Below are 13,144 nucleotides of genomic sequence, written 5' to 3' on the forward strand. Positions count from 1 at the left end.
ACATGACACACGCCTCCAGTGACATGTATTGGGGTTGCAGTCTGCACCCAGACCCAGGAAGCCCTGCTGGTTCTGTGCGGGGGCAGAAGAGAGCTTCCCTGTGGCCCACTACACGGGGGTCGGTTTTAGCAAAAACAGACAGGGAAGACGGCCCAGCCTCCTGGATGGGACACAGGCCAGTGATGTAGGAGCCTGTGTTGATGTGCCCCGGAGGCAAGTGCCCAATAAGAAATGATGGCCGTGGCATAATACATGCTTTGATAAGGTGCAGGCTACTGGGAGGCGGGGAGGAGGGAGAGGGAAGACGCTTGTCTAAGATGCCCCTGGAAGATGAAAGGTGCCCTTGTTGGAGGGTAACTAGAGAACACTGCTTCTTCCACTGTTTGGTTCCACAGCAAGATGTCTTCTAAGAGAAACAAGATCATGCATGTCAATTTTTTTCCTAATAAATCTGAAATAGCATAACAGCCTCATTATGTTGCTTGGAAAAAAATGGAGGAGGGACCATTTTGTTATTGTTAGGTGCCCTTGAGGTGATTCCATGTGTGCAGAGTGGAACTGTGGTCCATAAGGTCTTCAAGGCTGTGATCTTTTGGAAGCATATTGCCAGGCCTATCTTCCGAGGCGCCTCTGGGTGTGTTCGTACCGCCAGCCTTTCTGCTGGTAGTTGAGCGCTTAACCGTTTGCACCACCCAATGATTCCTGAGGGACTACTGAAACCCAAAACCAAAAACCCATTGCCATCGAGTCGATTCCAACTCATGGCGACCCTATAGGACAGAGTAGAACTGCTCCCTAGGGTTTCCAAGGAGCGCCTGGTAGGTTTGAACTGCCGAACTTTTAGTTAGCAAGTGAGCTCTTAACCACTGGGCCACTAGTGCTTCCAAACATTAAGTTGCTCACTGAATATGTACATTTTGACTAATACTCTTGACACCTCCTGCTCCTTTACCTAGTGATTCGGACCAAGGGTTAAGGAAATACGACTTCTATAGAAAGGAGACTTTCTCTGAGCATCATGCAGACTACTGTTGTTTGAGCTCAATGTCCATAGTTGAAGGTGTCAGATAGTGTCTGGGGCCAGCCCAGGGGTGCGTAGAGGCCTGTGACTCAAGAGGCTTCACAGCATTCTCCGTGTGCCGCCCCCGACCACAGCTCTCTCTACAAACAGTGGCCCAGCCTTCTGGAATGACTCACGGAACACCCATGGCAAACACTGCCTTCTTGGGACCTCAGGAAGCTCCCAGCTGTCAGTCATGGAAGCGCTTTCTTTCACTTGATTGCATCCTGAGTGGGAGCAAGGAACCGGACATTCTTTCCCCTTGCTTTCCTCTCCCAGGTCTGAGCTGCAGTTCTGAGTATCCTTATCTGAAAAATAATCCTAGGAGCTACTGTTTCTGCTCATGATCTCAAGTGGAAATGTCACTATCTAGAGCCATAATCCCAGAAAACCAAACCCGTTGCCATCAAGTCAATTCTGACTCCTGGAAACCCTATAGCACAGGGTAGAACTGCCCCATAGGGTTTCCAAGGAGTGGTTGGTGGATTTGAACTGCTGACCTTTTAGTTAGCAGCCAAGCTCTTAACCACTGTCATCAGCGCCCTATCCAAAGCCATAGAATGTAAAAACCAGTTCCTGTCAAATCGATTCCAACTCATGGAAGCCCTGTGTGTGTCAGGGCAGAGCTGTGCTCCGTAGGGTTTTCAATGGCCGTGATCTTTCCGAAGTAGATTGCCAGGACTTTCTTCCAAGTTGCCTTTAGGTAGACTCAAACTTCCAACCTTTTGGTTAGCAGTGAGCATGTTAATCGTTTGCACCAGCCAGAGACTCCACCATGGAATGTAAAATGTCCTAATGTCTCAGATTTTGTTTTGCAATGTGTGATGGTTTCTTAAACTTTGTGCCTGCTCCGTTAGTGATCTTACAATCATATACTGAGCTCCTCTATCAGTAAGGCCTTTCTACTCAGCATGAGAAGGAAGTACCAACATAGCCAGCATAATGAAAAATCTTAGATACACGATCTGTTTTTTCTCTTACATAAATGCTTCAACTAAAGACCATAGTACATGATCGCCATCATTATGGGATGAACTATCCAGCCATTCATAGGTTTTTGCAGCTGCCATTACAGTGTTGGAAACCCTGGTGGCATAGTCGTTAAGAGCTGTGGCTGCTAACCAATAAGTCGACAGTTCAAATCCACCAGGGACTCTTGGAAACCCTATGGGACAGTTCTACTCTTTCCTGTAGGGCTGCTAGGAGTCGGAATCGACTTGATGGCAACGGGTTTTTTTATTATGGTATTGGTGAAGACTATTGAATATACCATGGACTGCAAGAAGAATGAACAAATCTGTCTTGGAAGAAGTACAGCCAGAGTGCTCCTTAGAAGTGAGGATGGCGAGACTTCATCTCGTGTACTTTGGACATGTTATCAGGAGGGACCAGTCCCTGGAGAAGGACATCATGTTTCGTAAAGTAGAGGGTCAGTGAAAAAGAGGAAGATCCTCAATGAGATGGACTGACACAGTGGCTGCAACAATGGGCTCAAGCACAGCAACAATTGTGAGGATGGCACAGGCCCAGGTAGTGTTTTGTTCCGTTGTACGTAGGGTCGCTGTGAGTCGGAACCGACTTGACAGCACCTAACAAGAACAACATTAAGGAATGGCTTATGCAGCCATTCATGGGCTTAGGAATACATATCTAACAATACCATGTTTGCAATATTTAAAAACTTAATGACCGAGTATTCACTATAGCTAATGGAAAGATGGGAAGGATTTAATTTTCTTAGGCAGCAGATTCAGTACCTCCTACACATCCTTCTTCCCAGATCACTGAATGCATGTACATCTCCATTTTGAAATGAAGTAAGGTTACTAATTGCTCTGGATATTTTTCCATCCCCTTAAGATCAATGGAGTTAAATAAACAAAAGTGATGGTAGCGGCATTTTCCTTTGCAATTACCAATACAGTTAACCCAACAGGAGTGTCACACCGTACCTATTTCTGATGTTTTTGTTCAGTTTTATTCAGTATGACTCCTGGGAAATAGATCACAAAGCAATTAATTTTCTCTCATTGCTTAGATCCATACCCCCAGACACATATATCAAAAAGATTGTCTGCTGAAATAGTATGCCAGGAGTGACTTTTTGTTGCCACGGTCTGCCTCATTTCTTGAGGGGCTCATTTATAATTTATTCTTATGTTGGTCTACTCGCATGAATGCCAAGTGGTTTTCTCAGTGCTGTGTACATTTGTACACGGGATCTGTGAAATCTGCACGTATCAGCAATTCCAAAGAATGATCGATCTCACCAGGCCATCCTAACAGCATGTAGCATGTACCTGTGTACATGAAGCCACCATCAGAGAGTGAGAAATTGGAAACTAACCCAGGTATTTCAAAGGATCCGTTGTATCTTGGATTTCTAAAAAATCAACCATACAATCTTGCCCTCAAGTGCTCATACGAAAACCAAACAACAAACCCATTGCCACTGAGTTCATTCCGACTCATAGCAACCCTAGATGGATTCGAACTGCCAGCCCCTTGGTTAGCAGCTATCACTCTTAACCACTGTGCTACCAGGGCTCCAGTCATAGTGACCCTATAGGACACCGTAGAACTGCCCCATAGGGTTTCCACGGAGAGGCTGGTGGATTTGAACTGCTGACTTTTTGGTTAGCAGCTGAGCTCTTAACCACTGCGCCACCAGGGCTCCAGCTTCTCATACTAGACGGTCACAACCCTGCTTAAAGTAGACATCTTAATAGAGCAGTGAATAGAAAGTAAATTTAAATTTAAGCAACAACAACGATAAGAGTTTCTTTGTTAATCAGTAGCCTTGCCTTTTGAATACTTCTAGGACACCAACAAGATCTGAGTGTACAAAGTCCTTTGTGCCATTGAAGGACTCCCCAAACAGTTTGCAGTTGTGGAGCTGTGTGCGTTCCCTTCAGGGGGTTACAGATCCTGTGTGGCTGGTCTTGCGGCCAGCTGAGGGGTGGGTGTTCTCTGTAGTGACAATGGGACCCTGCCAAAATTGTCAGCTACTCTGTCTTCTAGGGGACTTTCATTCCTGGTCGGTGAGGCCCTCCTTCCTTCCTCCCTTCCTTCAGTGTGCTTCTTAGTAGCTTCTCCCAAAACTTGTGTTGAACGACACTGAATAAAACAGTGTGTGCATCCCAGGATGCAAACGTCGGATGTTGGGAGGTGAAAAATACCTTGCTTTTTTATTTTTACTTTTTTCCCATGCAAAAATTTATACATACATTGTTATGTGACTCTAATTGCTTTCCCCATACTGTGACAGCACACTCCTCCTTTCCACCCTGATTCCCCATAGGTTTCCACGGAGAGGCTGGTGGATTTGAACTGCTGACTTTTTGGTTAGCAGCCTGAGCTAATTAGGTTACAAGCAAGTGAATTATAATATCTCAGTCACGTATTCTACTATTAATGTGTTTGACTAAATTATGTATCTATTTTTTTAGCTCTGGGTTGATGGAGAGTCCAGGGGCCATACTTTCTGGGGTCCCTCCAGTCTCAGTCAGACCATTAAGTCTGGCTTTTTACTAGAATTTGAGTTCTGCACCCCACCTTTCTCCTGCTCCATCAGTGACTCTCTGTTGTGTTCCCTGTCAGGGCAGTCATTGGTGGTAGCCGGGCACCATCTAGTTCTTCTGGTCTCAGGCTGATGAAGTCTCTGGTTTATGTGGCCCTTTTCTGTCTCTTGGGCTAATACTTTCCTTGTGTCTTTGGTGTTCTTCATTCTCCTTTACTCCAGGTGGTTGGGACCAATTGATGCATCTTAGATGGCCGCTTGCAAGCTTTTAAGGCCCCAGATGCCACTCACCAAAGTAGGATGCAGAACATTTTCTTAGTAAGTTTTGTTATGCCAGTTGACCTAGATGTCTCCTGAAAGCATGGTCCGCAGATCCCTACCCCTGCTACTCTGTCCCTCAAAGTGTTTGATTGTATTCAGGAAACTTCTTAGCTTTGGTTTAGTCCAGTTGTGCTGACTTCCCCTGTAGTGTGTGCTGTCCTTCCCTTCACCTAAGATAATTCTTATCTACTATCTAGTTAGTAAATAACCCTCCCCCTCCTTCCCCACCCCCGTAACCATGAAAGAATGTTTTCTTCTGTGTTTAAACTTTTTCCTGAGTTCCTATAATAGTGGTCTTATACAATAGAGAAGTACCTTACTTTTTTATGTATAAAACATACATGCACACACATAGTAGATAAACTGATAGACAGTACATCTCTTATTAACATTTCATCAGGGGAACCTGTTAAGGAAAAAACATGTCTCAAAGGGCTCCTTAGGGGGCAATGTAATGAGGAAAAAAAAAAATTGGTAAGACACTAGAAGAGTCAAATATTGGATTAAACAAGTCCTGGATTCATAGTCCCGAAAAATTTCCAAGGGTGACACTGAACAATTCAAGGTTGATTTTCCATTTTTTAAAGAATGTCCGGAATAGAACGTGTCCCGGTCACTTTGTGTGTTCAAGCTGGGTGGCCGCATTGCCCCGGCTCGCTGGGGAATACCACCACTTAGTGCTGAAGCCCTGTGTCTGGGGCCCACTCAGTCACAGGCCATCTTGACGGTTGGTCACACCAGTTTAAGCCCAGGCTTGACAATAGCTGGTCTGAGCTGTGTCCAAACCAAAACCAGACCTGTTGCCGTCGAGTGGATTCCGACTCACAGAGACTCTATCGGACAAAAATAGAACTGCCCCGTAGAGTTTCCGGGGAGTGGCTAGTGCATTCGAACTGCCGACCTTTTGGTTACCAGCTGAGCTCTTTAACCACAGCGCCACCAGGGCTCCATAAAGTTTCCAAGGCTATAAATCTTTAAAGGAGCAGATTGGCACATCTTTGTCCCACAGAGAGGCTGGTGGGTTCGAACCAACAGCCTTTTGATTACCAGCCAAGGGCTTAACCCCTTTACCATCAGGACTTGAGCTGTGCCCGAGTGGGTGCAAATCTCTGAGGGGGGTTGGGGGTCTCCGGCCAGGTATCCTTCAATGTCCTCACAATCCTGAGGGTGGAGAATACCATCACTTGCTCTGGTCTTAAATGAGATTACATTGGAAACCCTCTTTATTTTCTAAAACAAGACATCCGCTTCCCCAGGTGAACCCACAGGGAACTTGCAATGGGGACTTGGCCAAAATAAAGCAGACTGGCTGCTGTTTGGGCTGGGAACTCTTGGGCTGTTGACATTGGTTCTTCTTCGCCCTTGCGGGGTTGGAGGAGGCCAGACACCTCCTCCTTGCTGTTTTTACAGTTGAGGGGGAACGTAGTTCAATCTACAACTAGAGGGGTGGGGTGGGGGAGATTTCCGGAAGAAGCAGGCTTTCTGGGAGCATGTGCGGGCCACACACCAAGCCCTGGTCAGTACTTACTGTTTCACTGATGGTTCCAGGGGCAGGGCTTGGTCCTCCCCGCTGGCCTGGCCCCACCACCCCAGGTGATCCCCCACCATCTGGCTTAGTGAGAAGCTGTTTACTTGCCCAGATCTCCCACCGGCCTGCTGCTGCTGCTGTGGCTAAAGTCCATTTACTTAGACAGAAAGGTTTCTTTCCACAGAAACCAAAAGGCAAACGCATAAGTCAACATACATGTTGGCCTGAGTAAGTTGGAGGTCAAGTGTAATCAGTCAAAGATGGGAGGGGATGGGCTGGTCCATAAGGGGAAAAAAAAGAAGTAAGTACTTAGCGAGCATGGAATTTCTGTTTATGGGGATGAGAAATACGGTAATGGGTGTGGTGATGGTTATACAGCCTGACTGAGGTAATTGGTTTCAGAGTTGTACAAGTGAAAAATGTTGAATTGGCCAATTTTTGTGTTACCCGTATTTTTGCAAGCATAAAAAAATTTAAAAAGAAGACCGGAGCTGTTTTGACCAGGGTGAAACTTGTTTTTTAGCTGGGTGTGTCAAATAGAAGCTGTGTGGAGATACTTCGGTGTTTTAGTAGGAAAACCTACTTCTTCTTTTGTGCAAGGACAAATAAATAAATCCTATAATAGGACAGTGTTATTTTAGCTTCTAGCTTTTAGTACTTTCTCACAGAGTCTTTCTGGGTAACTTTTAAAGTCTTATTGTCTGATTTCAATAGAGAGACCAGCCATGCTGTGAGAATTCTTAAAACGTACAGGTTGATAGGTACTGGTTAGTTTTCTCGGATTTAGAAACACATTAGATTTTTGGATTCAAGACGCGTAGTGTATCAAAGACATAAAAACCTTGAGACATTTTTTATAGATGTTTGGAAATACGTTCATTATTCCACTTTATAATTCCACACAGTCTAAGGAAGAAACAAAGCAACCGCAGCTCTCAGGTGCTGCCGAGTCACCGAGAAGCGATCCTGCGGGTGTGCTAACCACACGGGGCTGAGAGAGGCACGGGGCTCTTCCTGGCAGGGTTTGTGTTTGGCGTCTGCCTTGTGGTCAGCATTTGGCCGCTGCGTTCAGAGTTTGCAAAAGCCATGCCTGTTCGGAGGGTCCAGCGCCCGGCTTTCCTGTGGGCCTCTCACTCCTGCCCTGTACATCCTGTTGGCGGAGTTTCCCTGCTGGACACTCGTTCCGTCCCATCTCCAGTCCATTGATCTGTTAGCTTCCCATACTTCAGATTCCATCGTAAACGTCTCCACTTTCCGCAAATGGAGTTCTCGGTAGTTAGCTGATCTGAAGTTCACTCACCCAGCCACCGACAGCCAGGAGCCCCTTCTGAAAGCCGGTCTGTGAAATGAGCACATGGGACAGAGGGCAATGGAAGGAGATCTAGGTGTCGTGGGCATAATACACACAGGCAGGCTTCTGTTCCCTGTGTGCATCTGAGGGACCCAGGACTCTGTTTCCGTCATCAACCAGCAGCGTTTGCCCTTGTAGAGAAGTTGGCGCTGGAAGTGGCTTGAGCTGGAGGAACCTGAGCCAAGTGTCCTGTCTTGCTCGGTTGTCCCGGAATAAATTTGCTCAGGCTCTTCCTCACTTATGTGCACTGACATATTTCAAATAGCCCTTTTTTTGCAGAAGTTATTACATCCAGGAACACTGGTGGCATGGTGGTTAAAGCACTCAGCTGCTAACGGAAAGTTTGGTGGTTCCAACCCATCAGCCGCCCCGCAGGAGAAAGATGTGGCCACCTGCTTCTGTAAAGATTTCAGCCTTGGAAACCCTGTGGGGCAGCTCTACTCTGTCCTGCAGGGTCGCTGTGAGTCTGAATCGACTCGATGGAAGTGGGTTTGGTTTATTATATCCACATCTTATTGTTACTAATACTTGGCTGTCCATCATCCTTTATGCTTTTTCAGGGAGTGCCTGGGTGCTGCAAATGTTTATCACACTCAGCTCATAAACTGAGCACCAGGAAGTTCTAGGTTCCAGGTGGAGAACAGCGGGGCCAGTGAGGGCATTTTATGTCACAGGAGGAGCCCCTCTACCCCTTACAGCCTGGCCAGTGTGTGCTGTTAGCTGCAAAGAGAGAATAAACCTCTTTTCACATTAAGCGTGTGGTGACTCCTCGAACACTGGGGAAGTTTCTAGGTGCCTGTTTTTCTGAGATGGAGGATGTCTTAGTCATCTGGTGCTGCTGTAACAGAAGCATCACAAGTGGATGACTTTAACAAACAGAAATTTATTTTCTCACAGTCTCGGAGGCTAGAAGTCTGAATTCAGGGCACCAGCTCCAGGGGAAGGCTTTCTCTCTGTCGGCTCTTAGGAACGTCCTTGTCATCAATCTTCCTCTGGTCTAGGAGCTTCTCAGCATAGGGACCCCGGGTGCAAAGGACACCGTATTGTCCTGGCTCTTGTTTCTTGGTGGTATGAGGTCCCTGTCCTCTCTGCTTGCTTCTCTCTTTTATATCTGAAAAGAGATTGATTCAAAGTATAACCTAATCTTGTAATTGTGTCCTGCCTCATTAACATCACTGCCTCTAATCCTGCCTCATTAATATCGTAGAGGTTAGGATTTACAACACATAGCATAGTCACATCAGATCACAAAATGGAGGACAACCACACAATACTAGGAATCATGGCCTAGCGAAGTTGATGCCCGTTTTGGGGGGACACAGTTCAGTCCATGACAGAGGGTGATACAGAGATAACACGTTCTGATTACTGAGCAGCCTGCTGGAGCAGGCTGTTGTGAGCGTGTTGGTGTACGAAGCTTACTGTGGTGCTGTTTACCTGATAGAACATTTTCGAGCACAGTGGTAAACACAGTGTGCAGACACCCCGTTTTCCATGTGGACATCCGAATGGGAGAACCCAGGAAGCCCCGAGAACCACTGTGCCAATACCCCGATACAGTAAAGCCTGCGAAAGCCAGGGCCGAGGAGGAAAAGGCAAATATCTTCCCCTAACAGACGAGGAGTAAGACCGCACCCTGTGTATGGAGGAAAACGCAAATATCTTCCCCTAACAGAGGAGGCGTAAGACCACACCCTCTGCATGGAGGCAGCCCCTTCGAGTTCCGGCCCTCACAGTTTTCACTGTAGGAGAGATGCCGCACGTGGCACTAAATCTCTGCGCTAATGACATCTCTGTTACACAACACGGCACACGCAGGGACTGAATTTTTAAACTAAAACACCCTAATCATTTAATTTTCAAACCACAGTACATAAAATGTTAACGGCCTGGAAGTTATTTTGCATTTAAAAAGCATGATTTTTTTCAATTTCCTCCCATGCTTGGAGTGTTCAATTATTGATTGAGCAGATTTTTATAATTTGAATAAAATAAAGTTTTAAGCAGAGAGGCTTGGCCGGCCACGCAGCTGCTCTACATTTGAAAAAACGCTTTGGCAGCCGTGGGCTGGAAATCTCTCCCCGCTGAAGGAGCAGTGCTGGGAAGCGAGGAGCCGGAGAGAAACGGCGTGCACTCCTAACCGCAGCGGGCCAGCAGGAAGGGCCCTGCTCTCTTTCTGATTTTGCACCATCACAAAGCTGGCGGTGATGGTAATGATGAAAACCTGATCTGGGTGTCTCGTTACGTAAAAGGCCGTCTCCCCTTTCTCTTTCTCTCCCTGCCCCACAGTGCCTCGTGTTCGAAGATGCTCCCAACGGGGTGGAGGCGGCCCTGGCGGCGGGCATGCAGGTGGTCATGGTCCCGGATGCGAACCTGAACCGGGACCTGACCAGGAATGCCACCATGCTGCTCAGCTCCCTCCAGGATTTCCAGCCTGAGCTGTTTGGTCTGCCGCCCTACGAGTGAGCAGCCGGCCGTTCTGTCCTCGGCGTCCACTCCAGGGCCCCCACGGCCAGCGACGAGTGACTCCAGATTGCTGCCTGCGCCATCATTTCAGCTACCTCCCAGGACATATTCCCTCCTAGCTCCCAGGCCTCCCGTGAATTAATGGGACATCTGCCTTTTCACCGGGGCGGGGCGGGGGCGGCCTGCTTGCTCTCAAGTGCTCATAAACCGTAACCTGATACTTGAAAGAAAATGAAGCATAGAGGCAGCCCTAAAGACAGAGAGCAAACTCTCACTACCATTTGAGTAATCAGGCTGATTGGACGTAGGGTGGGTGCATACATACACAGAGGTGGGTATGTATTTATATGTATGTATATATATACATATATATGTACATAAATTTTTCTTTTCCAAGACAAACTGAAAATATATTGGCATTCATTAGTTTTTTAAACACTGGCTGAAAAATGGGAGTCCCTGATCGGCACAAACGGTTAACTGCTCACTCAAGTACTAACCGAAAGGTTGGCAGTTGGAACCCACCTAGAGGCACCTCGGAAGAAAAGTCTGGCAGTCTACTTCTGAAACATCAGCCACTGAAAGCCCTATGGAGCCCAGTTCTACCCTGACACACATGGGGTCACCGTGAGTGGGAGTCAACGCAATGGCATGGCAAGTGGTTTGGCTGGAAAATGTGACATGTATACATATATGTATGTGCACATACATAATATATATGTATATTATATACTGCCTTACTCTCGTCATTGTTGATCTTAATATGCAACAAACCAAACCAAACTCATTGTAGTTGAGTCGATTCCGATTCATAGCGACTCTCTAGGACAGAGTAGAACTGCCCCATAGGGTGTCCAGGAAGCAACCGGTGGATCAGAACTGCCGACATTTTGGTTAATAGCCGAGCTCTTAACCTCGGCACCACCAGGGCTCCAGCATACAATAGCAACTGATAAAAAGAAGATGGTTTGATTCCATTTGGTTTGTAATCTGAGTGAGAAAGCCGAGCTATTGATCACACCTGAGAACTAATCCTGCTAATTAGCAAACTTTAAAATCCCCCTAATTAGCAAACTTTAAAATTCCTTTTGATCCTTCCAAATGGGTCTTTAGACTTTTACTGAGAAGCCAGCTCTGAGCCTTGGAATCAATGCTTTCCTTAGCGTGGCTGTAAGTGTAGCACGTCTTATATCCACACCCTCATGTACACTTGAGAATGGTTTCCCCTTACCTCAGCGCGGTCATCTCCCAGCTTGAAGAACGGTGATCTCCTAATACATTCTTCGGTACAAATACAATTTTATTTTCACAGCACGTACTTGACAAGACAGAACGTCATGACACATTTGTGGGAGAAAGTGTTGGACCTTGCAGTTTTGTGGTTAATCCGTTTTTATAGATGTGTTCGGCCTTTGAGATTTGTCTGTAACGCGTCTGGGCACAATGGTGAGCCTTTGAAAGGGGGCGGAAGGGTTACTGGACATTCTGGGTTGGTGTATCCTTTCGGGTGCCCTCTACCGTTGACTGATGGTTGCAGGACAGTCACGTCACACATGGGGTTGCGGGGTGGGGCCCCTGTCCAGTGAGTGTTGCCCCTGGCTCCCGACCAGCTTTGTGTCTGTTCACCAAACGTGTTTCAGTGTCCCCTTCTGCCTATCTGCAGCCTGCTCTTTGAATTCTCCATTGAGCCTGTTAAAACATCTCACTGCTCCCTCACTAACTTAGTTAAATGGCATCTTTGGCACATGTTCGTGGTTGGTTGTATGAGAGTCATGATTTTACCTTTTTTTTTAAATTATCCTCCAACAAATGTAACAGATACATGTGACTTTTTTTTTTTTTTTTTAACCCCAACCGGTGTCAACTGTTGGTATGTTTTAACGGAACCTTAGTGTGCTTGAATAAAGACTCTCGATGAAACGGTCTCCTGTTTGATTTGGTATCCCGTTCGTGCACAGGATGTATGCTGATGTTTCCTAAGCACTGAAGCATTCTACATGCGTAAGACAAGGAAGCTGCATTCACATCTAAACGACATGGCTGCTGCAAATGGGGCCGCTGCAAATGGGGATCAGTTCTCTAGGGCAAATTTGGTCTCAAGTGGCGGGGTGGTGGTGGTTGTGTTACATTGTTTTAACCAAGGCTGCAGCTAAACTCTTAAATTTTTATACAAAGGAAAAATACCAACAGCTTAGCCAAGGTGCACACATTGTTTGTATTTTTTTCCCATCAGCCTGGTTGCTTTGATACGTGCTAGCGTTGTTATTTCACTGAATAACTCATTGACTCCGACGCATAATAATGAAAATTTACAACAGAACGTACTCCTCCCAAGAAAGTTTAAAGAGTAATTGTCATACTTTCTTTGCTCATTTAAAGTGCCTTTCATTAGGGACGTGCGACGACGAATAGAAATCATACAGATTTGTCCATAGCTGGCAGCTGATGTTTGCTTATACATTAAACATCTTTCAGCAGGATTTTAGCCCGGCTGACAGCCCCTCAAAGATGACATATCAGCCTCTCCCTAATTCCACTTAAATGAAATATACACAGCACATTGAAGACCTGACTAATTACTACTTATTAGAGTATTGTTTTTCCTCCCTACCTAATAAGTCCTCACTCGGAGTTCAATGACTATAAAGGAAGAGAAATCTGGAAGGCACTTGTTTTACCCCTGAAAGAGGCAATTCATGAAGCAGTAGGTATCGATTTCTGCCACACAGCAGTAGTCACTGTCTAGATACAGTACTGCAGCTCACATGCCAATAGAACTGGCAGATGGATCTGAATTTGGCTCGCTTTGAATAGTCCTTTCAATTTTTCAAAAACAGATCTACACGTTATGTGCAAACGAATGCGTTTTCTCCTACTTATAGTAACTCCCGTTAACAG

General features: G+C 46.2%; 1 protein-coding gene across 1 annotated transcript in view; it reads left to right on the forward strand.

Annotated features, from left to right (window-relative positions):
• PUDP (pseudouridine 5'-phosphatase) overlaps positions 1-12,090 on the forward strand; it is a 70,184-nt gene extending 58,094 nt beyond the window's left edge. The window contains exon 4 of the mRNA XM_004385182.2: positions 10,070-12,090. Within this exon, the coding sequence (XP_004385239.1) occupies positions 10,070-10,246 (177 nt within the window). The 3' untranslated portion in view covers positions 10,247-12,090. The remainder of the gene's footprint in view (positions 1-10,069) is intronic.
• Positions 12,091-13,144: the final 1,054 nt, after the last annotated feature.

Source organism: Trichechus manatus, unplaced genomic scaffold, assembly GCF_000243295.1.
Source record: "Trichechus manatus latirostris isolate Lorelei unplaced genomic scaffold, TriManLat1.0 scaffold00134, whole genome shotgun sequence".
NCBI lineage: Eukaryota > Metazoa > Chordata > Mammalia > Sirenia > Trichechidae > Trichechus > Trichechus manatus.